General features: G+C 51.5%; 1 protein-coding gene across 27 annotated transcripts in view; it reads right to left on the reverse strand.

Moving 5' to 3' along the window:
• LRRFIP1 (LRR binding FLII interacting protein 1) overlaps positions 1 to 21,729 on the reverse strand; it is a 136,500-nt gene extending 114,771 nt beyond the window's left edge. For 9 of the 27 annotated variants that reach the window (XM_004743692.3, XM_013051838.2, XM_004743687.3 and 6 more), the window contains exon 1: positions 21,545 to 21,723. In XM_004743692.3, the coding sequence (XP_004743749.1) occupies positions 21,545 to 21,640 (96 nt within the window). In that variant the 5' untranslated portion in view covers positions 21,641 to 21,723. Of the gene's footprint in view, positions 1 to 21,544 lie in introns of all 27 variants that reach the window. The other 18 variants (XM_045066670.1, XM_004743696.3, XM_004743695.3 and 15 more) reach the window with 6 other exon arrangements.
• Positions 21,730 to 24,629: the final 2,900 nt, after the last annotated feature.

Genomic DNA, 24,629 nt, shown 5'->3' on the forward strand with positions numbered 1-24,629 from the left:
AATATACAGGCCAAAACACAGAAAGGCAGCCCCGGGCTCATGAGGCCGGAATGATGCCGGCCCCCGTGCTGTTGGGAACCACGACAGAGAGGAGGCAAAGACCAGCCGCATCAAATGGAAAATAAAACGATGTCAAGACACGGACACTGCCAACAGCGGCCTGAAAAACACCATCTTCTTTTTAGGAAACGAAACCTAAAAATACCCGGGGTGTCCCAAGGTTGGCCTATAATTGCATCTAATGTCACCACGCTCTTAGCTGAGTCCAGCTGATTAAATAGCCCCTGCTGTGCATGCTCCAGGGAGAGGGGGCCTGGCTCCCAGAGGTGTGGATGCCCCCACGACCCCCACCACCAGCCACAACCCTGCTCTCCCTCCTGCCCCTGAACATAGAGGCCGGGCAGGGAAGGAAGGCTCCCTTTAGAGAGCAGGCTTGTCTCTCACTCCTTGGTGGGGTGGTATCTGGGTGGCACAGTCCATTAAGTGTCTGACTCTTGGTTTCGGCTCAGGTCATGATCTCAGGGTCATCTGGTTGAGCCCCTCATTGGGGGCTCTGCCCTCAACGGGGAATCTGCTTGAAATTCTGGGGCTCCTGGGTAGCTCAGTCTGTTGAGCCTCCAACTCTCGATGTCGGCTCAAGTCACGATCTCAGGGTTGTGGGATCGAGCCCCAGGCTGAGCTCTGTGCTGAGTGTGGAGGAGTCTGCTTGAGATTCTCTCTTCCTTTCCCTCTGCCCCTCCGTGCCTGCACCCTGCCCTGCTCTCTCTCTCTCAGAAAAATAACTGATAAAATAAAGAATTCCTTGGGGGCAGCCAGAACAGCAGAGCAGAAGACTCTGGCTGCCGTCACATCCAGGGGACAAAAGGGAGAAAATCCTGAAAAGATCTGAGTCTTTCAGGATTCTGAGAAAGCAAGGTCAGAGGTCATAAACCGCTTGATTTTGGTGCTTTCTCCCTCCTTCCCGTGGAACCCCGACATCACCTGTGCTTTGGGGGATGCTCTCCAAGCAGGGCGCATGCTCCCGTCCCTCCCCAGTCTGGGCTGCTCAGGCAGGGGAAGGCGGGGGCCCATGAGGTTTCGAGGACAAATGGTTCCATTGCTCAGTAGGGGAGCAAAGCTGAGACCCTGTGACCTGACATTAAATGTCAGTCCCATTTCATGTCACCTGTTTCTCAAGTGTCCGGCGTGCGGTGGATGCACCAGGCGCTCGAGAAACAAAATGCCTTTGATGTGTCACCACGTGGTTTCAGAAAAGAGTGGCCTCTAAAAATAGGGGAAAGAGGGGCATTAGGAGTCCGGGGGGCCAGCAGTTGCAGTAGACGCAGGGGTCAGGGTAGCTGCTTCCAGTTTCCTCATTCTTATGACACAAGTGGCCGCACACATTTGGGAGGGCGGCGGTGGGGCTCACCAGCATCCCCAGCGGGACGAGGGGCAGCTTCAGCACAGGAACAAAACAAGTGTAACACGAGAACCCAAGTCAGAAAGCAGGACCCAGGCACCAGACTGGCTCAGTCACTTGAGGGTCCGACTCTTGCTTTGAGCTCTGGTGGTGATCTCAGGGTCATGAAATCGAGCCCCGCATTGGGCACCATGCTGTGCATGGAGCCTGCTTGAGATTCTTTCTCCTTCTCCCTCGGTTCCTTCCCCCCTTTCTATTTAAAAACCAAAGAAAGCAATCAGAACCAAGCCAAAGGGCCAGCGTATTTATATGCCTTCTCAGTTGTAGGTTTAGATGCTGCCATACCCAGAAGGAGCACTCAGGTTTTCAGAATATCAAAGAAAAGAGTAAGTTCTTCTCCCAGATTCTAGAAACATCCATACACAGTTGTGGCTCCTGCTTCAGGAAGGGTGTGCAATGCAGTCTTGCCAGTGACCCCAACTTCTCACAGGAATACCCAAGAAGGCACAGTGTTTGTAAGGCAAACCTTCCACTACCCCAGCTGCAGGCAGGACCAGGGAGAGCCAAAGCCCATGGAGAGCCAGGGAGGGGTAAGAAGAAAGTCCAGCCAGCTTCCTCTCATGGCAGTACCAGGCTCTGGGGCCCATGGGGTGAAATCCAGCCCCTGCTCCCCAGCCCCACACACCCATCTAGGGGAAGGGGCGCTTTCTCCTGTCGGGCTCTGCATCTGGACGGCGGGTCTTCCTTCCCTTTCCACTTTGTACAGAGACCCTCACATTGGCTTGAGGAGCTGGCCAGGGACCCTCCTGTCGTCTGCCCCTGGAAATGACATGTCATGTAGGACAGAAGGGCCGAGAGCCAGCAAACAAGTCAGCAACCTCTGTCCCTACCATGTTGAAGTCCTTGCAGAGGAAGTCACCTGGCAGCGACCTGTGAGGCCCCCCGACCTGTGACAGGCATCTCATGTGGACAAGAGAAGCCTGTGCCACTGCAGGTCTCTGAGATTTGGGGGTGTTCACTCCCATGTCATGACCTGGCCTATCCTGATGACACAGAGAAGAGAGTTCAGAGTGACCAAGGTCAACCATCAAAAAGCCATGTGATGGTAAGTGGGAAGATTGACAGTATGACCCGGGCAGGTCACTGCTTCTTTCTACGACCGTTTCTTCCCTTTTGAGGTGGGAATAGCAGCATTGACCCGTCATGGTCTTGACCAGGAGCAACACAAAAATGCCACCTCCTCGGCAGCTTACACAACAGTCAGGAGGCTGGAGATCCAAGATCCAGGGACCCTCTGGTGAGGGCTCTCCTCCTGGCTTGTAGACAGCCCCTCACTGCTGGCTCTTCCTGTGCTCACAGAAGGGTGCTCCCTGTGGTCTCCTGATGAGGACCTGAATCTTACTGGATCAGGGTCTCACCTTTGTGATCTCATCTGATGGAATTACTTCTGCGGAGACCCCATCTCCAAATACAGTCACACTGGGGACTACAACTTTCACTTAGGAGTTCGGGGGTGCCCAAACACTCGGTGGACGTGTGACCTCATATGAAGGCTAAGTGCGTACGATGGCCACCAACCACTCAGGACGCGCTCACTGCTGACACCTTTGGTCTGCTGTTCTTGTGACCCCATCGTGGAGGGCATCCACAATGAACGATCATGCTAAGGAAGGAGGGGGAGGTACTGTACTACAGGAGGGAAGAACTACCTAGACCAGCACTGAAGGGTCCAATTCCTGGTCCCTTGCGTCCCACAAATGCTGTGTTGCATGAATTAGTGACGACGCTTTCTACAGAGGAGCTTATTACTCTCTGTAACCCAGACATTCGTCTTCGGTGATTGGGTCTGGGTTTCCTTCTATCTTTCTTGTGTCTATCAGCCACTAGGATGGGCAGACCTCACTTTTTGGCACTTGGCTCTACTGGGCTTCACAGACACTGCAGTTGTTACAAATGGAAGGTTTGTGGCAATCCAGTGTCGAATAAGTCTATTGGCGCCATTTTCCCAATAGCATTTGCTCACTTTGGGTCTCTGTGGCGCATTTTGGTAATTCTCATAATATTTCAAACTTTTCATTACATTCGTTATGGTGATCTGTGATCAGTGATCTTTGATGTTACTACTGTAATTGTCTTGGGACCCCACAAACGGTGCCCATATAAGACAACAGACAACCAATCAATGTTGTGTGTGTCCTGACTGTTCCACCCACCAGCCGTTCCCATCTTTCTCCCTCTCCTGGGGCCTCCGCGTTCCCTGAGACACAACAGTATGGAAATTAGGTCAGCTAATAACCCTACAATGGCCACTAAGTGCGCAAGTGAAAGGAAGAGTCACGTGTCTGTCACTTTCGATCAATAGCTAGAAATGATGACAATGAGGAAGGTACTTCGAAACTAAGACAGGTCAAAGGATAGGCCTTTTGTACTAAGTGGTTGTGAATGCAAAAGATGAGTTCTTGGGGAAATTAAAAGGGCCACTCCAGTGAACACACGATGAGAAGAAAGCAAAACAGCCTTATTGCTGATGTGGAGAGTTTTCCTGGTCCAGATAGAAGATCCACACTTCCTCAAGCCGAAACCCCACCCAGAGCAAGGCCCTGACTCTCTTCTATTCTGTGAAGCCTGAGAGAGGAGGCGGAGCTGCAGGAGAGAAGCCAGAAGCTGGCAGAGGCATCTGATGCAGGAGGTTTAAGGAAAGAAGTCAGTCGTCTCCATAATATACCAGTGCAAGGTGAAGCAGCAGGTTGTCCAGATCTAGTGAGATGAGGAGTGAACATAGCTACACTAAACGACAGATTTCCCCCGTAGACAGAGCAGCCTTATGGTGAAAGAAGAAGTTATCTAGGACTTTGGCAGCTAGAGAGAGGTCAGTGCTTGGCTTCAAAGCTTCAAGGGACAGACTGCCTCTCTCATGAGGGGCTCACGCGGCTGCTGACTTTAAGTTCAAGCCGGTGCTCATCCAAAATTCTGAAAATCCTGGGGCCCTTCACAGTTGAGGGAAATCTTGTCTGCCTGTGCTCTATAAATATGAAAGTACATCTGTGTACAACACGGTTTGCTGAGTATTTTAAGCCCACTGTTGAGACCTACCACTCATAAAAAAAAGACTCCTTTCAAAATACAACTGCTCACTGACTCCATCCTGGGTCACGGAAGAGCTCTGATGGAGATGGACGAGATGAGTGTTGTTTTCACGCCTGCCGACAAAACATCCCTCCTGCAGCCCATGGATCAAGGAGTGTTTTTAACTTTCAAGTCTTATTATTTAAGAAGTACATTTCACAAGGCTCAGCTGTCAAAGTGATTCCTCCAATGGATCTGGGTGAAGTAAACTGAAAACCTCCTGAAAAGGATCCACCATCCTAGAAACCATTAAGAACAGTTGTAATTCATGAGAAGAGGTCAAAATAGCAACTTTTTTTTTTTTTTTTGACAGGCAGAGATCACGAGTAGGCAGAGAGGCAGGCAGATAGAGAGAGAGCAGGAAGCAGGCTCCCTGCTGAGCAGAAAGCCCTATGCGGAGCTCCATCCCAGGACCCCGGAATCATGACCTGAGCTGAAAGCAGAGACTTTAACCCACTGAGCCACCCAGGTGCCCCCAAAATAGCAACATTAATATGAGTCTGGACGATTCCAGCCCTGGTGGATGACGTGGAGGGTTCAAGTCTTCTGTGGAGGACGTCACTGCAGAGGGGCTGCAAACAGCAGGAGAACTGGAATTCCCAGTGGATCCTGCAGATGGGACCGAATCGCAGCAATCTTGTGATCAGATCTGAGGGAGGAGGTGTCGCTTCCTGGGGCCGAGCAAAGAAAGGGGTTTCCCGAGTAAGAATCTAGTCCTGGTGACGATGCTGTGAAGACCGTTGAAGAGACACCAGAGGGTTTAGGATATCACTTCCACTCAGGTGCTAAAGCGGCGGCAGGAAGTTCTCCTGCGGGTGAAATGCTATCAAACAGCATCACGTGTGACAGAGAAATTGAGAAAGGAGGTCAGTCAATGGACAAATCATTGTCTTACTTTAGGAACCTGCCACAGCTGCCCCAGCCATCAGCAGCCACCACCCTGATCCGTCAGTGGCCATGGACATCGCAGTGCGACCCTCTTCCAACGAAAAGACTACAACTCACTGAGAGCTCAGATGATGGGTAGCATTTTTTAGCAATGAAGTATTCTTCAGCAAGTGTGTGTATGTTCAAAAAGACTTAATGCTATTGCATGAATACTACATTAACAGACTAGAGTATAATGCCCACGGAACTTTTATGTGCACTGGGAAACCGCAAAGGTGATTTGACTTGCTTTAACGTGATACTGCTTTACTGCCGCAGTCTGGAACCAAAACCATAGTATCTTGGAGGTGCTCGTATTAAAGATGTTTTCCGAAAGACAGATACTGCATTTTCACTTCTTCTCATCAGACTTTCCCCCTCATTTTCTGTTATGTTAACAGTTATGCTAACAGTAGAATAAGGAAGTCATTTTTTTTTCTACTCATCATGCAAGACCTTCATTTGTACAATGACCCACTATTTAGCTCCTCTGCATCCCTCCAAAACCAAAAACTTCACAGCATTATCTATGCTGCCTACTTGGTTTGCACTAGGAAGGAGCATGGCCCCTCCTGGCCGCACCAATGAGAAAGTCAGAGCACCAGTGGGAAGCAGGAGAAGGGGCCATGTAGGTAAGAAGGGTTTGGCACGTCTGTGTCCACAGCAGTGAGCAGCCCATGCACAGATGCCCGTGAGGCCCAGAGAGCCGCCAGTGTACCAGCAGTGAGGGGAAAAGGCCAAGGGCATGGGGCTGGGACAAGATCAGACCATGTCAGGCACCACCACACGCTTGAGGGCTTCCCCATCCTGGCTCTCCAGTTCACTCCTCACACCAAATAACCTGCTTTTCACATCTACATGCCACAGAGAATTACCGATCCACTGATGGACTTCAGGGTGGCACAGGACATTTGCAGAGCCTCAAAGTATCACTATCAAATTTACTAATTATGGGGAACATTTCAACCTCTGATTACACACTCCTTCAGGACAGGGAGCTGAAGTCCCTCTCTGAGTGGGGGCTGCATGTAGGGACTCACTTCTAGGGAACAGAGCTGGGGGAAGGGGATAAGAATACGATCTCTACAGTGGAGGAACCTGGCTGACCCCTCCTTAGCCCAGTGGTCCAGGTCAACGTCGTTGATGATGACATCAAGAACTGCCTGCTGTGACATGAGCAAGAGGGTACTTCTCTTCCATGAAGTTCTGCCCCCAGATCCATAAGCTCAGTCTAATTATGGCAAATCCAAATTGAGAACATTTCACAGAAACGTGTGCATTTCTTCATTGTAACGTCCGCCTGCATGCTCTCGACCATCCCTAATGCACAGGCCGGCACCACTCCCCTCCAGATGTCTCAGTGATTCTTGGTGTGCACAGGGCTTTCTAGAACTACAGCGCTTATGTGGTTAAAGTTAGGCAAACAAAGCTATTTACTGCACCTGGCAAAGTACATCAGTACACCTTACTTCCTCCAGGACTAACCCTGTACCCCAAAAGGGAAGCCACATGATAGAATGTTCTGCAAACAAGGTCCATGTTTCTTCAGCCCCTGGTAGTGGGCCATCAACCTCAGGAGAGCTTTCTTGGACACAGCACAGGCCTTTTTTAGGGAATGCAAGGTCACCGTGCTGGCATTGTGGGTGCAACCCGATCGCCCACACACCGTCCAGTGAAATCAAAGCCCCATCCCCAGGATCATTCGGAGACCTTTTCCAAGTGCACACATAACACAAAAGGTCACTGGAGAAGCACAAGGGAGAAAAGGTCACAAAACGAGGAGCTGGAAAGAAGGAGCCACTGTCGGATAATTGGGAGGGGGTAGAAACCTGCCTGCTTCGCTGCTCCTTCTAGGTCCTGGTATGGGAGGGGGGATGGGAAGGCTCAGTACGTTGGCCCCAGGGAAGGTGGAACCGAAATGCCCCCTTCAGACACTCGACACCTGGCTGGGCTAGATCCTGCTCACTGCAGTTTCTGCTAAATCTCATTTGTGCACAGGTGACCGATGGTGATCTTTGAAATCTTGCTCTAGTCTCAGAAGAAACCCAACTTGCAAATGTGACTGGAGTCAGGCTAAGGCTATCCATCCATTTGTTCCATCTGTCTGTCCATCCATCCATCCATCCATCCGTCTCTCTGCTCACTCGCTCATTTTGAGGACCACAAATGCGAGGTACAATTAACCACCTTCAATCCCAGCCCAACATGCTTTGTTTTCTCAAAGGTGGTCAAGCACCTCCACAGCCTGACCGCAGAGAGGCCATTGGGAACCGTTTAGGTAACAGGCTGCCCTGATTCCACCCTATGAGGGATGAGTGGTTAGCAAGAGAATAGCAAGAGAAGGCACAGAGCCAAACAGAGGCCATTTACCGCAATGTCCCCCCGCCCCCCGCAAAAGGCTGTGGGGTCTTCCTATGCTCTTGAGGTAAGGCTTGATTCAGCAATGCCTTTTTGTAAGGGACAGGACTCTGCACATGCACAGAACAGAAGCTGATATTCCACGAGACAGACTCTTGTCATACTTATGCTTTCCTGGCACGATGGGGGCTGCACACAGGGTCAGACTCCAGGGAAACTGAGGCATGAGGATGTGTCAGGGAAGGCTGGATCCTTGCTGCCCCCCAGCCCTCCCTGATGAGCCGGGGGATGCGGGGGTCTGTGGTCATTGTGGTGATGGTGACCCTAGTCTCTTTTCTCCTTGCCTCCACAAGGACCTGAAAGATTCAGGGGTCTGGAAGCCTGGAGAAGGACTGCTTGCGGACAGCGGCTCCTGCCCTTCCTCTCCCCAGCTCTACCTCCCACCTTCCCTGGCTCTCACACTAGGCTCAAACTTGCTTCCTCCCCTACTTTTAGAACAAAGCAACAGCACCCCGAAAAAGAAGTGTTCTGCGTTAAGAAAAATGCAGAGCTCCTGGGGTCAGTGAGCATCTGCTCCAAGTTCAGAAGCAGCTACAAGCCAGCCTGAAACATCTAGGTGTTAAGAGTCTTTACAATTTTCTGACAGTAGTACTTTACATTTGCAAAGCCCTTGAGGCTCTGCGTGCATGATCTCAACTATTTTCTCCTTTGGGCCTCATGCGAACACCATGAGACACACAGCAGGTGCTATCCCTCCTTATGGTTAAAGAAGCCAGTGCTGAGTGGGGCTTGTCTCCAGGCACCCTACCCCCACCCACTTCCCTAGGCATCTCAGAATCTGGAGGCTGGAGCAGAGACTGGATCTGGAGCCTGAAGCCTGGAGTAGAGCTCAGAGCCCAGAACCTAGAACCTGGAGCCAAGCCTTGAGTAGATCCCAGGGCCCAGAACCTAGAACATGGAGCCTGGAGTCGAGCTCAGAGCCCAGAGCCTAGAACCTAGAACCCAGAGCTGAGCCTGGAGCAGGGCCCAGAGCCTAGAACCTAAAACCTGGAGTCTAGAGTCTGGGGAGAGCCTAGAACCTCGAACCGAAACCTAGAATCCAGAGAAGAGCCTGGTGCTAAGGGCAGGATCCAAGTCTCTGTCTGTCAGTCTGAATCTCTGTAAATGTGGATGGGGGGGGGGCACTGAAAACACATGGTCTATGGCCAGAACAAACCCCTGCCTCATTTTAGAGGGGAGGTGTGTGAGGAGACATGGTTGTCCTGGAGAGCGGCAGGAGTCCCTGCCCGAAGCATCGTGTGCTCATCCCCTTGGTCCTCCCAACTCTGAATCATCACTGCCTTTTATAGGTGGGAACACCGAGGGTCCCCGTGGTCTGTCCAAGGTGGCAAAGCCAGCAAACGGTGACCCCAGGCTGCAGACCCAGGTCTTCCAACTCAGAGTCCAGCCCTGACCCTCTAGGCTGTGTGTTCTCAAGGATGAGAAAAATACCTCTCATGGGAATCAGGAAGAAAATTTATTTCACTTTTTCTTTTAGGACTTCCCCACTGCCGTCCATTCCTGAAAGCAGCTCTCAGGCCAGGGGAAACCCAAGATCAGCTAACGCAGCCCGGGCCTTGGCGGCACATCCGGAACAGCCGTGGTCCGTGGGTGGTACGGGCCTCTGGCTGGCGAGTTCCGACAAGGCTATCAGTATGAAGACAGCATGGTTCTGTCTCTTGGTCTATTGTGACATCGGGCGAGGCTTCAGGATTTAGCAAGAGTCATGAGTGGAAGCCACACTTTGTAACCTACGTGGAAATTCTGACAAAAGTGGCTCCAGCTACTTGGGAGAGAAATCCCACCTCCAGAGGTTTTCCCATCAGTGTGAAGACCAGTCAGCACCCACTGTGGGTGGGGAGGAATTCCCCTTCCTGCTTCGATCTCTATTCACCCAGCAGGTGGTTCCCAAGTGGCTCCTATGTGCTGGGCTTGGGGGGTCCCCCGGTGATGGGCCCTAGTGCAGCCCCCAGGGAGAGCCCCCCTGGATGGGAGACAGGAGCTGCTAAAGGAAGCAGCCAGCGGATAAGTGTGACAGGAGGAGGAGGACTGGGGGACACATACTGCGCATTCCAGGTCCTGTGTGGGAGATGCACAGGCCTGAGGCTTCCCAGGAGGAGGGAGAGCCAGCCAGGAGGGGATGGGAGGACTGAGTGCTCCCTGAGGAGGCCTAGACCTCAGCCACCAACGTGCCTCACTGGTCCCCAGCTGCCCCGTCTTTGTCCCACAATGGAGGAGCTGAAGCTCTGAGCCAGCAAAGGCCCATGTCCCAGAGGTCCTGGGCAGCAGAGCTGGCCGCTTCTAGGTCTGCTGAAGAGAGAAGCTATCCCTGACAAACACGGCCCCGGCATAAGGAAGGAAACCTGCTGGTGTCTGTGAAATCCAATAGCTCAAAATTTTAAAAAACTGCAAAATGGAATAAACAATTATTTCTGTATCACTGATGGCGTATTATTACATGGGTCAAAAAAGAGACAACGGGCCCAAAATGGAGTCACTTGTGCTAAGCACCACGTCGGCAAACCAAGACTTAGAATCCTACCTAAGCACAGTTTCAGCCTTTCCCAGGAGCGTAACCATCACAGGTCAGTCTGGAGTCACAGGGTCAGCCCCAGGGAGGTACCCTGCCAACCGGATCCCTGCCATCTCCCACATGGAGGAGGAGGTCTTGCCTCAAACAATCCACTCTTTGCCAGAAAATTCCTTTTCCTGTCCCTCCGGCCCAGACAAGACTTCCATTTCCTGCAGGTCCGAGGGGGCTCCCTTTACTTCTAGATGGGACTCTGCCCGTTTATGGATCACTGAATGAAGCTGGTAAGGTCTTCACATTGACTCCGCTGGATTTTAGGTATTTTTTTTTTAAGATTTTATTTTTTATTTGACAGACAGAGATCACAAGTAGGTAGAGAAGCAGGCAGAGGGCGGAGGGAGGGAGCAGGCTCCCCGCTGAGCAGAGAGCCCAATGTGGGGCTCGATCCCAGGACCCTGGACCTGAGCTGAAGGCTGAGGCATTAGCCCACTGAGCCACCCAGGTGCCCCTGGATTTTAGTTATTAACATACGTGATGCTCTCACTCATTAACACTTTCTCATGTGACATCATTTTAATAAGCCAGTAATCAGAGATCTCGGGGACAGTCTGCCAAACTGCAAGGCTGTGCTCTCATTCTGTCCTCCACTCCACATAAGTGGGAACCACCATGTTCTATTTCGGGAATGTTGGGAAGATGTTTAGGAAAGAAAGAATACATGAAAACCATGACATTGTTCACACACACACATAAAACCCCCCAAAAATCCAAGCGAAAGAGATCTGTCAAGCCAAAAGGAATCCTAGAGCTGAATTTTCAGTTAAGGAGAAGGAAGGCACCCAGCATGTTTTCCTTCACAGATGCACATCACAATGGAAGCCAGAGGTCTAAGCCACGGAGGGGAAGATGACAGACCCAGAACATTGTCATGATTAAGTCACTCCTGTCTCATGCCTGCAGCCCAAGGGAGACCCACACGCCCTGGGGCCAAGGGCACGGAGAGGGCACGGAGAGGGCACGGACAGCGCTGATTTTCACTGGGGGAGAAGGGAGAGGTAGCCTGCCTACCACTTTCTCAGGAACAAGTGTCCGGGCACCAGGCAGGGACCAGCAGTCTAGTGGTCTATTTTAAGAAGTTCAGCTGTGAACAGCAAAAGCAACATACTTTTTGGGAAATATGGGGACAATCTTAATCCTATGGAAATGTCCTGTTGCTGAACTTTCTGATGCCCCACACACATCCCCTTCTACCTAGGGGCCTCTCTGCAGGGGGGACTCTGGAGTCCTGATGGGCAGCCAGCACCCCCCAAGGCTGAAGTGGGGGCTTCCCTTATTCCTCCTCTGGCAGCACACCTGGGATTTCGAAGGAGGGGGTGATGCTGGCAGGTACACTCCTGAGGTCTGTGGCTCTCATTGGATAATGCGGCTGCTTGGGCTCCCTGCCCGTTTGCTCCCTGACCTTAGAGTGTCACTCTAAGCCTAGCTTCACACTGTCCTAAGGCTTTCCCCTGGCTGCTCTCTTTCTCCCAGCTGTGGGCACCCATGGCCATGCCACCATCGGGGTGAGTGGTGGATGGCAGACTCAGATGGAGGCACCTGGCTCTGTGTCCAGACAGCTCCTGGCAGTGTGCCCCCGTCCTCAGTCTCCCTGGCATGAAGCCAGCAGGCAGGAGGCAGAGCCCATGGCCAGTGTGAGGCTGTGCCCCTGACTGAGGGCAGAGGCCGCTCTCAGCACCTGCGAGCACCACGTTATCCCTGGAGTGCACCTGAGCCCCGGCCTGGGGAGGGGCTCCTTCCTCGGGGAGGAGGGGGAAAAGCTCTGCTGCACCAGCATGGACTCAAGTTCCAACTGAACCACACCTGACATGATCCATCCTGTCGGCAGCATACCGGGGGTAGTAGGAAACGGGTTTCCTCAATGGGCAGAAGGGAGACACGTGGCCCCATAGGATGTCACTCAAAATACGACGCCTTAGCAGCTCCCGCCTTCATGTTGAAAACAGAGGGCCCATCCCATCCTGATGCTGGGCTCTACACATCCTCTGGATGCCAAGGAAGCCACGGGACCCTGAAGGTGCACATGGAGCTGAGGTGGATGCATTCCGTGTGCTCACCTGGTGTCCATCTTGCTGGTCCCAAGGCCCTGGCCGCCCCTGCACACAGGCACCATCCAACCCTGGGGCACATCCCGTCCAGTCCTCTCTCTGGATTTGGATCCAGCCCCCAGAAGGCAGGGGACCCCAGGGTTCAGTTAGTGCCCACATGGACTGGGCCACTGGCTCTGCATGTCCCTGGCCCTGTTCCTTACTCTAACCCCCCTGGGGAATGTAGTTCTTCTTCCACAAAGGAAAGGAGGCTCTGACACATGGACACTATACCCTCCATGGTCTCCCGGTTTCCAAAGGCTGACTGTGCTCCTCCTATGGACCCGCATGTGTCCCCAGATTGGACTGGGTTCTGGCCATAGTTAGCCAGTCCTGCCCCCCGGACCCCTGTGTCCTCCTTCCTCTGTGCCTGGTCATGGGTGATGCTCAGCCCTGCTCTGCATGATGGCCCACACCTTTGTCACAGCATATTTCAGCCAAGAAGAAATCACTGATGTAAAGCTGTGCTGCACATCTGGTGGCCACGAGCCATAAGTGGCTATTTAAATTTAAATGCATTAAAATTAAACAAAATTTGAGATGTAAGGGGTGTCTGCCTGCCTCCGTCGGTTGAGTGTCCAGGTCTTCATTTCAGTCAGGGCATGGTCTTGGGGTTGTGGGATTGAGCCCTGTGTCCAGTTATGCGCTCAGCGGGGAATCTGCTTCACCCCCCGCCCTTGCCCTGCCCCCTGCTTGTGCTCACTCTTTTTCAAGTAAATGAATAAAATCTTTTAAAAAATTTAAGATGCATTTCTCAGGTGCACTAGGCACAGGGCAGGTGCTGAGCAGTCACACACGGCTGGTGGCCACCAGACACAGAGCAGGGAGAGAGGACCATCATCACTGCAGAAGGTTCTCCTGACCAGCACTGTTCTGGATGATTTTAAGACCTCTCTGGGATCATTTACAGCAGTATCTTAGGGCACCTGGGAGGGAGACACATTAGCTGTTCGGTCAACATGCAAATCCCATCTCTTGTCAACCTGGAAAACTGCCTCCATGCCTAAGGGATCTCATAAAACAAGGTGAAAAATGAAAATAAAAGAAATCAAGGGTAATGGTAAAGAAAGAAGGGACAAATTTATGAGATGGAGCTTAAAAGCAAAACAAAAAACTTAGATCTCCTGGTTCCTTTAGGTTGAAATATTGTCGTGAGCATTTCTTCCCCCAAGCCAAGAAAGGCTGGAAGTGTCGCAGTATACCACGCCAGCAAATGGCTCTGGCTTTTACATACTTGCTGATCCGAGGGTTTACCCACTGCCAAGACCATATCACATTCTGCCTACCTAAACTCTCCAGGTATTTTATGTTTGCTTTATATCTCTGATCTTAGAGAATTTTCCAAACAAATACGTGAATTATCCTTGATGCATGCAGCTATGAAAATTTTATTTTTTTATAAGTCCCTTTGTTTGTTCACCTAATTTGATATTTTATTCCACTCTCAATGAAAGAAGGTCATCGTGACTGGTTCCTTTCTCTGGGCTGTATGGACATTAGAGATTATTCTGTCCTGGTATAAATCTCAGGTTAATTTTCAACATTCTTCTCAATCCCACCATCCCCTTAATCAAAACCAGAACTCTACCTGTAGGGACCAAATTAGAGAGGTTTGGTTTGCTAGCATTAAGCAATAGTCCCTTCCAACACTGATGCTGTTTAGGGCATTGGTCTGGTAAATGGGAGACCCGGGTTCAGATTCCAGGCTGTGTGCCTGTGCCCTGAGGAGGTAGTGAGTGGATTAGCACTTTAGCCACACTACCGTGCCCCTGGTGCTGTCGGACTCGCATCCTGTGACACCTCCCCTCCTGGTCTTTGACCAAATGGTTCTCATAGTGTTTTAGTGCCTCATTCTCAGAGCTGAATGGACAGCTGAGGATCACCATGCATCTGGGAGAGGCGTCAAGATGAAAGATAGAGGCCATCACAGACAAAGGGCAAAAAGAAACAGGTAATAATACAGCAGACAAAAGAAAAGTTTTGGAGAAAACAACAACAACAAATTAATATCCTCAGAATGACAAGAAAAGGTGCCACATTTGTGAATCAGAGAGGATGCCATAAAAAGGGAACAAAGAATAACAACCGACAAAACCCCCACCTTTTAGAAATTGAATACAGAACAGATAAGTTTAGCAGAAAGTATGGAAGATAAAGGTGAGTGATCTCCTACAAAGCATCACCAAGAGAAGAAAGTTAGGGAAAGGCAATGAAAAGAAAGTTATTCCCAGCAAAAGAGCTGCTATAAAGGAGAGACAGGAAATGATGGGGAGGGGAAAATTCAGAGAACTTCCCAGAACTTTAGGATACATGTCTTCAGATCCAATGGCCCCATGAATGCTCAATTAATGGAAAATAACCCATTCAGAGCACTGAGACCAAGAGAAGGTCCTAAAAGCTTCTCGAAAGTAAAGGCAGAGATTATACAAGATATTGGAGATACACAATGCATCAAAATTCTCAAAGCAACCCTGAAGGCTGGAATACAGTGGAAAATAATATCTTAAAATTGTGGTAGAAAATAGCTTTAAATTTTACTTTCTTGATCACTATTAGTTTATTTTATTGAAGAGGCAATTCAGTCACATGGTTCAATATCCAAAGAGCATCAGGGCTCTTGGGTGGCTTTTGCGTCGACTCTTGATTTCTGCTCAGGTCATGATCTCAGTGTCTCAAACTAGAGCTCCATGCTCAGCAGGGTGTGTGCTTGAAGTTCTCTCTCTCCCGCTGCCCCTCCCTCACTCTTTCTCTTTTTCTCCAAAATAAATAAATAAATCTTGAAAAAATTGTCCAAAAAGCATTAAAAGTGACACTTGACCAATTCTGCTGGCCTCCCAGGGTTTACTCATGCAAATACAGACAAATCATCGCCTTTCTCACAAAAGGGACAGCACACTGTTTTTTTTTTTTTTTTTTTCCTGCACATTGCTTCGTTCAGTTAATGACACATGCTAGAAATCATTTCAAAGAATACATAGAAATCTTTGTCATTCTTTGGAAAATTATTTTTAACCTAGAATGCTACAGTCAGCCAAACTATCAATCAAGTACGGGGGTAGAATAAAGACATGTTCAAACATGGAAACACTTGGAAAAGGCATTCTTTTTCAGGATGCTACTGTAGGACGTGTTCCAGCAAAATGAGAGAGTAATCTCAGGAGGAAGATAATACGGCATCAGGCAAGGAGGGATCCAACAACAATAGAAAAGTGGGGAACTCTCAGATTGGCAAAGGGAAAGGGAAAGGGAAGGAGAGCCAAAGTCTAGAGAGGGTCTAGAGGACAGATGTTTCCCGGGGTCCATATCCAGAAGGGGACAAAGGAGAAATGGTAGGCTGTCTGGTTTGTTGAATCACCCAGGAAATAGTACTGGGAGGGGTCCTGTTGAAAAGTTTTTGAAGAACTGGGTGTGACAGCTATGTCAACAGGAGAGCAATTGGGAAAAAAGAAAAAAATACAAGTCATGAACTCTGGAAAAGTCAGAAAGCTGTCCAGGGACAGAAATGTCAGAGCGTGAGGCTTGGCTCCACAGCCAAACCACACATGATGTCATCGTCATCACTCTACCTTTACGAGGTGCTTTTCACAAAAGAGCACATATACCCTCATAAACGCCCATGGAAAGTGCACTCAAAATGTTCCCATTTTACCTACGGGACAAGTAAGGCACAAAGTGGTGAAGCAACCTGCCCAAGGTCACAGAGCACATGGCAGAACCGGGGTTTGAACCGGGGAATCTCACTGTACTAGCACCATACTCTCTACCTGTCTGTAGTTCTACTGCAACATAACTGTGGTGTGAGGATGGGGGGACACAGAAGTGGTGGGAAGGCCTGAGTGGGGTCCCCTCCCCCAGCCAGGAAACTAATGGTCCGTGTCTACACTCAGATGATCAATAGACTGCACACGCATATAATTTTTAAACATGGAGCTAATCACCAGATTGGTCAGGGTCTTGTCAGGCCATTAAGAACTTGGCCTTTATGCAGTGATACGAGAAGCCATTGGGGAGTTTTAATTAGAGAGGCGACATGAGCTGACATATTTTCAAGGATCACCCAGCTGCTGTGTGGAGAATGGCCTGAGAATGTGGGACAAGGGTAAAAACACACATTACCTTGGTTAAATAAACATTACATTTCAGAAGTCAAGAGAATGAAAAAACAAACAAACTCCAAAAATGGGGATAGACATCGTAAGGACAGAAGAATATCAACTCTCCCATGAACCATCAAACCTGATGGCCAGAGGTCAGCTGGGGACAACAGAGCCAGAGATGGGAAGCAAGTCAGCTTGACTGCAGGACACAACCTGTAGCTTGGCCTCAGATAGAGCCAAGAACTGAATCCAGAAAGTGGAAGCAGCTGAATGTTGAACGGGCACCTTCTTAGTTATCTTAGGCATCACCAGCTCCCGTGAGCCCACTTCTCTATGTCAGACAGAGAGACTCTAAACTCTGCTGGTGGGACTCCATGTAATTATGGGGGAAGCTTCTCGGTGAGGCTGGCACCCTGCAAGCCTCCGAGGCTACCTCAATTCCCACCTGCCCCCTTTCTAACCCTGAACCCTGACAAGACTCATGAGCGACAGGCTCAACTGGACTCTAGGTCCCCTGATTTCCACCCATCGTGCCACTTCTGCAGGCCACCCACATAAAACTCACAGCCCTAACCATGAGGCCAGTGAGTCACGAGGGTCACCCAGAAGGGGGAGAGGGCGACAGCTGGCGCTCACACAGAAATAGCTGTGGGGAGGGGCCTGCACATCATCAGGACTGTTCACAGCTGAGCTCCTGATTCTGTTCCAACCAGTGTCCTGGATCACAAACCACTGACAACACTGGATGACACCATCCAGTCCATGGCCCCCATGTCTGTAGCTGCCGGCCCACCTCAGAAAAGTTGCCTCCCCCGGAACAAAGGCATGAGGGGGACAGTTTGGCTGTAGCAACATGACAGAGGTTTTAGGATGAGAATGTCCTATATGTACAAGGCTACCCAGCAAGTTCATTCCTAAGTTGGGGTCCCTAGAGGCAGAGCCTGAGGCAGGTATTTTTGTGTGGGTCTGTATCTGGGGAGCACAGCCAGCAGAAGAGGGGTGAAGAGAGCGGCAGGGGTAGGAGGTGGCCTTCGCCAGAGTGTGCCCTCAGCCCCATCCCACAGGGAGATCTGGCACCAGAGTCATTCCAACTTGAAGTGAAGGGAGGGGACATTTTATAACCTCACACCCCTCAGGCAACAGCTGCAGGCTGCCCCAGGGGTGGGGGTGGGACACCCCTCCCCCACAGCGACTCCTGGGTGGCCAGGGGCACTTTTCTCCTGACAAGACAGCTGTGAACCCCCAGCAGCTGGCGCTCCCAGCAGTTGGCCATGGAGTCAGCACCCTCTCACAGGAGGGACCTGGGGGGCACCATCTGCACCCCAGGGATGGCATTGCAATGGGTAGCTCTTGGAGAGGAGGCTGTGGAGACAGTCATAGGGGAGGGAATCAGCCCAGGCCCCTGTGGCCACAGGGGGTGACTCACTCACCAGCACCATTAAAGGGCCCAGCAAGTTCATTAATAGGGCAGCTTGCATGTTATTTTATTTTTTAATTTTTAAATTTTTAAAAAAATTTGAAATTTTTTATGATAAAAATTTTAAATAAAAAAATTATAATAAAAATTCATAAAATTTTATTTTTTATTTTTAAAATTTAAAAATTTTTTAATTTAAAAATTTTTTTAAAAATTTTGTTGTCCTTCTCTGTTTGAGAGGAATACTGTGAATTGTCTCAGGCAATTCACCTCAGCAATTGCCTCAGTGCTGAATGAGAAGCTTGGGAGGCTATCAAAAATCCTGAGCCGAATGTTAAACATGGCAGGAGGGAAAAATATATCTGCTTTCAAGACACCTTCCCCCAGGGTGTGAGAAACACTGTTCATGCCTTCAGCGGTGAGGAGTGTCTCCAAGTGCTTACTGGACATTTTTCCTGACAACGTCTTGCCCGAATTCTACCTCGGAAGCAAGCTACTTGTGCTAATGCATCTATACTGTTTTCAAGTTACAAGTCCATTTACCTTAAACCAGCCTCAGGTTAAACCACAACGGAACCGCAGAAATAGGAAAGTGTCAGCCTCTACAGGTCAGAGCACTGCTTCGAGCCCTCCGCAGAAGTAGCTGAGCTCCCCTCCCAGTCCTGCCCACCCCAGCTCAGAAGGTTCCGGTTATTCTCTAGATGTGCCTTCCCAGACGCCTGACTTTTGTCCACCCACCCCCTGCCACCTTCTGAAAGAGTCCCCAGTTTTCATTCAGGCCCCTCAGCTCCCCAAGGGCTTTGGAAGCAGCAGCCAACTTTCCCCATTTCCAGGATGGGCCTGATGGGTCACAGGCTAGGACTCCCCCGGCCCTGCACACGGTCACCCAGGGGCTGGTGTGGGCGGCTCAGTTAGCAGTCCTGCTCATAGTTTGGCTTGCCGGGCAGGGTGGGGTGGTGCCAGGGAGCCAGGGAGATCTGTCAGGGAAGATCCGTCCAGTTCTCAAGAGAGACTGGGTGTGGGCTCCTGGGGGGGTGGGGGGGAAGTGTGGGAACAAAAGGCATGTCAGCCCGAAGGTGAGGCTACCCAAAGAGGGCAGCTCAGCAGAGCCTGCTGCAAGGTGCTATGGAGAGAAGCAGCCACTGGTGGGGCTGACCAGGAATCCATGCTCCAGCCAATATATTCCCTTTGTGGAGGCCAGTGAAGGTCAGCGTTCCTGTCCCTTCAAAATAACTCAAAATGCCACTTCCTCTAGGAAGCCACCTCTGATTGCCATTCCTATTCCCCTCAATAAACTGGAATTTTCTCATTTCCAAACTTTCCAGGCACAACATTTATGGACTTTTAATATCAGATCTCTTCCTGTTTTCTGTGACTGTTATTTATAGGTCAAACCCCTTTCTGACCCAACTCTTCATGGTTGGACCCTTTTCAGGTCCATCCCTGAATCCCAGTCTCCGTAGGACAGGTGTTTGGAGAGCCCAGAATGCATCTGCTGAATCAGCAAGCAAATAAGAATGTACTACACTTCAGACGAATTTGTTAATTTTTATAAGAACTGAAGAACTCAAAGGTGAACAGACACTTGCCATTTGAATCGTGATTCTAATTTTTACAGTTGGGAAAATATGATTCAATTTGTGATAAAACATAAAATGTTGCCCCTGCTCCCTCCGACATTATAGATTCCCACCACTCAGCACTTACAACAAGCCAATCCATGGTTTAGTTTTATCAGGAGGATAGGTGGGTGGGGCTCACGTTTACTCACTGTATGGATGCTAGTCAAAATAACAAGAGGGGACTTCTTTGTCGCATTCTAGAGACAAGAGAACAGACACTCATGGGGGATGAATGACTCATTTCCCCAGGATCGCATAGCTCCTCTGTGAGGTGTGTGCATGTTCACAGGACAGGACTGACTCCACAGTCTGAATCTGTCACTGCCCGCCACCTTCTCCCTGGCTGGGGCACGACCATGGCTTCCCAATCCTCAGGACATCAAGGATGTCAACCCAGGGAGCATCCCTAGTCTTTGCATCCAATCCAAGCCAGCAGACACGAGGTAGACTTTGGGAGCTCTCGCTCTTCTGGTTCCTTTGTCCCTAAGCACCGACAGAAAGACAAGACCCAGGGATCATCCACTGGTCACCTCTGGTCTCCCAGAGAATGCTTGTTTGGTCCTATGGTCAAATACATACCTAAGTGACTATCCTAGCAGGCCTGGGATTATATGCAAGCTACGTGAGCAAATTCTGCTCCGAAGAGGTGACTTCCATACCAGGTGTAGGGAGTAAGAATTAGAGGAGCCAGGTGGAAGCAGGGAGATGCTGGCCTGGGTGATGGGGAAGGTCTCACAGAGGACAACCTGCAGTGGGTTTTAAGGGATGTCTATGAGTTTGCCTGGAAAGCCCTTTTCCTTTTCACACAGAGAAAAACCAAAGTCTTGATCCATTCCAATATTCAACAAATACTGATTGACAGCCCTGTGTCCGTAAAGGAAAATCGAATATTTGCAACTAAAAACACCTAAGAAATGGTTATAGAGCGTACCTCGGGGCAAAAGACTGACTGACGAAACCAGAGCCTACAGCCTACATGGCCTGAAGTTTTTCCGTGTGAGCACAGAGTGGTATGCAGACGAGCTCCACATCATATCAGAACACTTAGAAGGGAGTGCGCGAAGGCGGCGGCGCCGGGTTGGGGGGTGAGGGGGGTTGGCGAACTGCACCTGTATAGTGAGTACACACACACAGGACACTGAAAAGGTACAAAAAGGGTCTGCGGGAAAAGTCAGGCGTCCTTTGACACTGGGCCCCCCCCCCACCCCTCCACCCCACCCCCCGCCCAGCGAGCTGCGGCAGCCAATCCCAGGAGCAACCTTCCCATGTCACCAGTTTGTTTCACGCCAAGATTGGATCCTTGGAGGGAAAGACACTTGTCCAGCGCGCACACAGTGCTCCTTTCATTGCCAGCTGAAAGTTCGCCCCCAACATTTCAGATAAACTGCCCAGAAAACTTGGATCAAAGCCCCTTAGGCGCCAGGACCCGTTTGCAGGCTCGCTCCAGAAACACGATTCACAGTGACCCCAAGCTCAAGCCCAAGCCGCACCTCTGTGACAACTGAGGACCCATGGTTGCAGACAAGAAACAGGCCATTTCGCCAGGGCCATGTGGCCTCCGGGGACTGGCCATGGGCCTCCGGGGGCGGCCTACTCTACCCCCACCAAGCGGCAGGACAAAGCTGGGCACTGGCTCCTGACCCCATGGGTTGCCCACCTCCGCCCCGCTCCCTGAGAGGGGGACACAGTGGCCCAATGGAGCAGGGGCGTGGGGGAGGGGTCAGAGTCGCCAGCCTGTCCCCAGGGGCCGGAGAACCGACATCCCTCTGGGCCCGCGCCCCTGCCCGCGCCGCTGCGGACGGACAGAGCGATCCACCGATGCGCGGCCGCTCCTGCGGCGCCCCCGCCCCCCGCTCCCAGCCGCGCGGGCTCGCCCGCCGCCCACCTCGCGCGCGATCTGGTTCAGCGCGTCGTCCTCCGCCGTCAGCCGCTCCCGGTTGGGGAGCCGCTTGCGCCCCGAGCCCTGCGTGCCCATGTCCATCGGCCACGCCGCCCGCTGCTGCCGCGGGGCTCGCCGCTCCCGCTGCTCTTGCCCCTCTCCGGCCGGTCCCGCTCCGCCCCTCCCTCCGCCGCGGCGTCATGGCGTCAGCAGGCGCGGGCCGGGGACGCGGGGACACGCTGGAGGGGGGGATGCGGGCCGGGGGCGCGGCGACACGCCGTAAGGCCGTAGGGTGGAGGGAACACGGGGCCGGGGTGCGGGATCACCTTGGAGCGGGAGGCGCGGGGCCGGGGGCGCAGCGACACGTTGGAGCAAGGGGGACACGCGTGCTGGGGCGCCAGAGCCCTGCGGGGGACTCCAGGAGATGTGGACAGGGGCGCGGGGACGTCTGAGGAGGAGGCACGAGGACATGGCACCGGGGACCTGAGGGGACGCCAGGGGCCAGGGGCGGGGGAACGCCAGGTGACACTGGGCCAGGGACGCGCCGGAACCTCAAGCGTGGAGATGGTGGGAGGTTTGGGATAGCCGGGTGTCGATGGCGCAATGATGCAAGGACGTAGAGGTGACCGGGGCTGGGGGCTCAGGTGGGTAGAGGGGCGAGGGACCTCGGAGGGTTCAGAGGCTTGGGGAGGCCTAGGGACCGGGGCAGCACTGGAGGGTGGGCCCGGCGGGTGACCCTGGACCACTGCTCCAGGGCAGTCTCGATGGTGGAGGTGGGACCTCTGTTGGGGCGCTCAAAGGCTCGCGGGAATGGAGTTGCAGAGAAGGGTTTGCCGGGAGAATTGAAGGCAAGGATGTGTCTAGGATGAGCATCTCTGACTTGGAGTCAGGCAGTTGCAGATGGATGGGGTCAGAGAAAGGCTCTGAGGTCAGGTCCCAGGGCCATTCAGATCTACTGGAAGCTGCCAGCCCGTGACCTTGGCCAGCCTTCTAAGTTTCATAGCACGTTCAAAACCACCATGTTGATGTATGCATTTTCCTTCTTCACTTGCTGTCCTCTGTGACTTGTGACTTACCACTTCTGTGTCTCCAGCTGTGGAAAAAGGAATGAATTTACCTAAGCTTTACCTTTTACACTCTAAAAGTAGATTTTAAAATAAATTGGAGAATCAGATAAGGTTTATAAAGCCATTGCCTTCTTGGCCATAGTAATGATGCAAGTAACTGTTAGCTGTCAGCACTGAATTAGAAAAGAGGAAAGGAGACTGTCCGAAAGTTACTGGTCTGTTTCAATGTTTGGGGTGTGGAGAGATCTCTAATGGGGCTGAGGAAGAACGGGAGGGAGGGGGCTATGCCGGAGTCACTTGTATCCCTCCTCCCCCTCCCCCCTGAGCCCCACAGAAAGGTATGGTGAACGTTTTGGTGTATTTCTAAGGAGTGACTGTGACTAGGTTGGTTTGGGTTCTTAGGAAGTAACTTGGAAGCTGGATGGAACAGGGAACAGAAAAGCGACCCTGCAGTGGCAGGGAGAGTTGATGAGGTTTTATGGATGGGGAGAGCCGGTGAGAGGAGGACACAGGAGGAAGGAGAGGGGAGCGGATTCAGGTGCTCAGCACACCTGAGCGGACTTCAGTGCAGTGGGTGGACTAGGCGGGTGTTAGGGCTGTGACCGTGTTCATCACCGTATTCCCAGAGCTTGCACACACCTGACACATTGTAGGCACTGAGGAAACGTCTGTTGATTGAATCTCTTGTGCCATATTACACCACTTAGGACCCCATACCCCTTGGCTGACATAACCCCGGCTGGAGGAAACCATCTCTCGCCCTGCCCTGCTGGAGGTGGCTCACCACTCCCCTAGCCCATGATGCATTGTGGTGAATGTATCTTTGCTGAGGCTGGTTCTCTTTCCCATTATTTCACTCATTCATTTCCCCACACCTGTTACCTGGCAGGTGCTGTGCTGGAGCCTGGGGCTTTATTATAAAGGACACAGGTATGGCTGCTGCTGTCCCAGGTCTTACCTGAGATACCTGGAACTCCTCATCTCAGGCCCCATTAAAGCCTCCTACATCTCCTTTCTAGAGGAAGCCTTCCCAGCTCCCAAGGCTGCCCCTCCTTCCCTCACTGTTCTTCATCAGAACTTTCAGCTGCTCTTCATTCCAGCACCTAAATTCTTCTGTAGCAGTTTGTTGACACGAGAAGGGCAGGGACAGACCACGTCTCACTCATCCTTCTGTCCTCGGTGGGGATTAGATATGTTGCTGTTTCATCATAATGGGACCTGCAGCTGAACTTGGGGAACTGACTTCACTCCCTGACCTTCCTACTCATCGTCCCCATTGGCTTTCATCCAGAGACAGAGGACTCCCTCCCTAGGACTGGCCAGAGGTGTTTCTAAACAGTCCTAGTCCCTAGGCAGTGTTCTTAGACAACAGAGTAAATTTCATCCTCCACCTCTCCTCCTCATTCCCCCACCCCTGAGAAAGAGCCAACTCCTGGGAATTGTCAGAACCGGTATTGCTGATCCTCATGAGGTCCTATGACCTCATGACCTCCCAGACCATAGGGCAGGTGCTTTTTCCTCCTCTCTGGCCATGTGCTCTCAGACCGGCTGGTTGTCCCTTTAGGGTCCGTGTTTACCTTTAGTGGAAATGCTAATGCCTGCTTTGTCAGGCAATAGGGGGTTGGGGGGCAATCCATGTAGAGAGGTATTTCAGGCAGTCAATGAATGGTCCCTCCAGATCCTGGCCCCAAAGACCTGGGTCTGGAATGAATGTTGGGCAGCAGCTCCTGCTGGGTGGGGTGGGGCAGGGGGCAGAGACATTAGGCTGCTTTGTGGTCTCCCCTGTTCTCAGAGCCCCTTGGATGGAGGTAGAAAACTATGAGATCTTGGGAGCACCTGGGTGGCTTAGTCAGCTAAGGGTCTGCCTTTGGCTCAAGTCATGATCCCAGAGTCCTGGAATCGAGCCCCACATTGGGCTCCCTGAGCAGCGAAAGCCTGCTTCTCCTCTCTTTCCTGCTTATGTTCTCTGTCTCTGTCTCTGTCATATCTGTCTCTCTCTCTCAAATAAATCGATACAATCTTTA

The sequence above is a fragment of the Mustela putorius genome, unplaced genomic scaffold (assembly GCF_011764305.1).
Source record: "Mustela putorius furo isolate JIRA1106 unplaced genomic scaffold, ASM1176430v1.1 tig00003869_pilon_pilon_pilon, whole genome shotgun sequence".
NCBI lineage: Eukaryota > Metazoa > Chordata > Mammalia > Carnivora > Mustelidae > Mustela > Mustela putorius.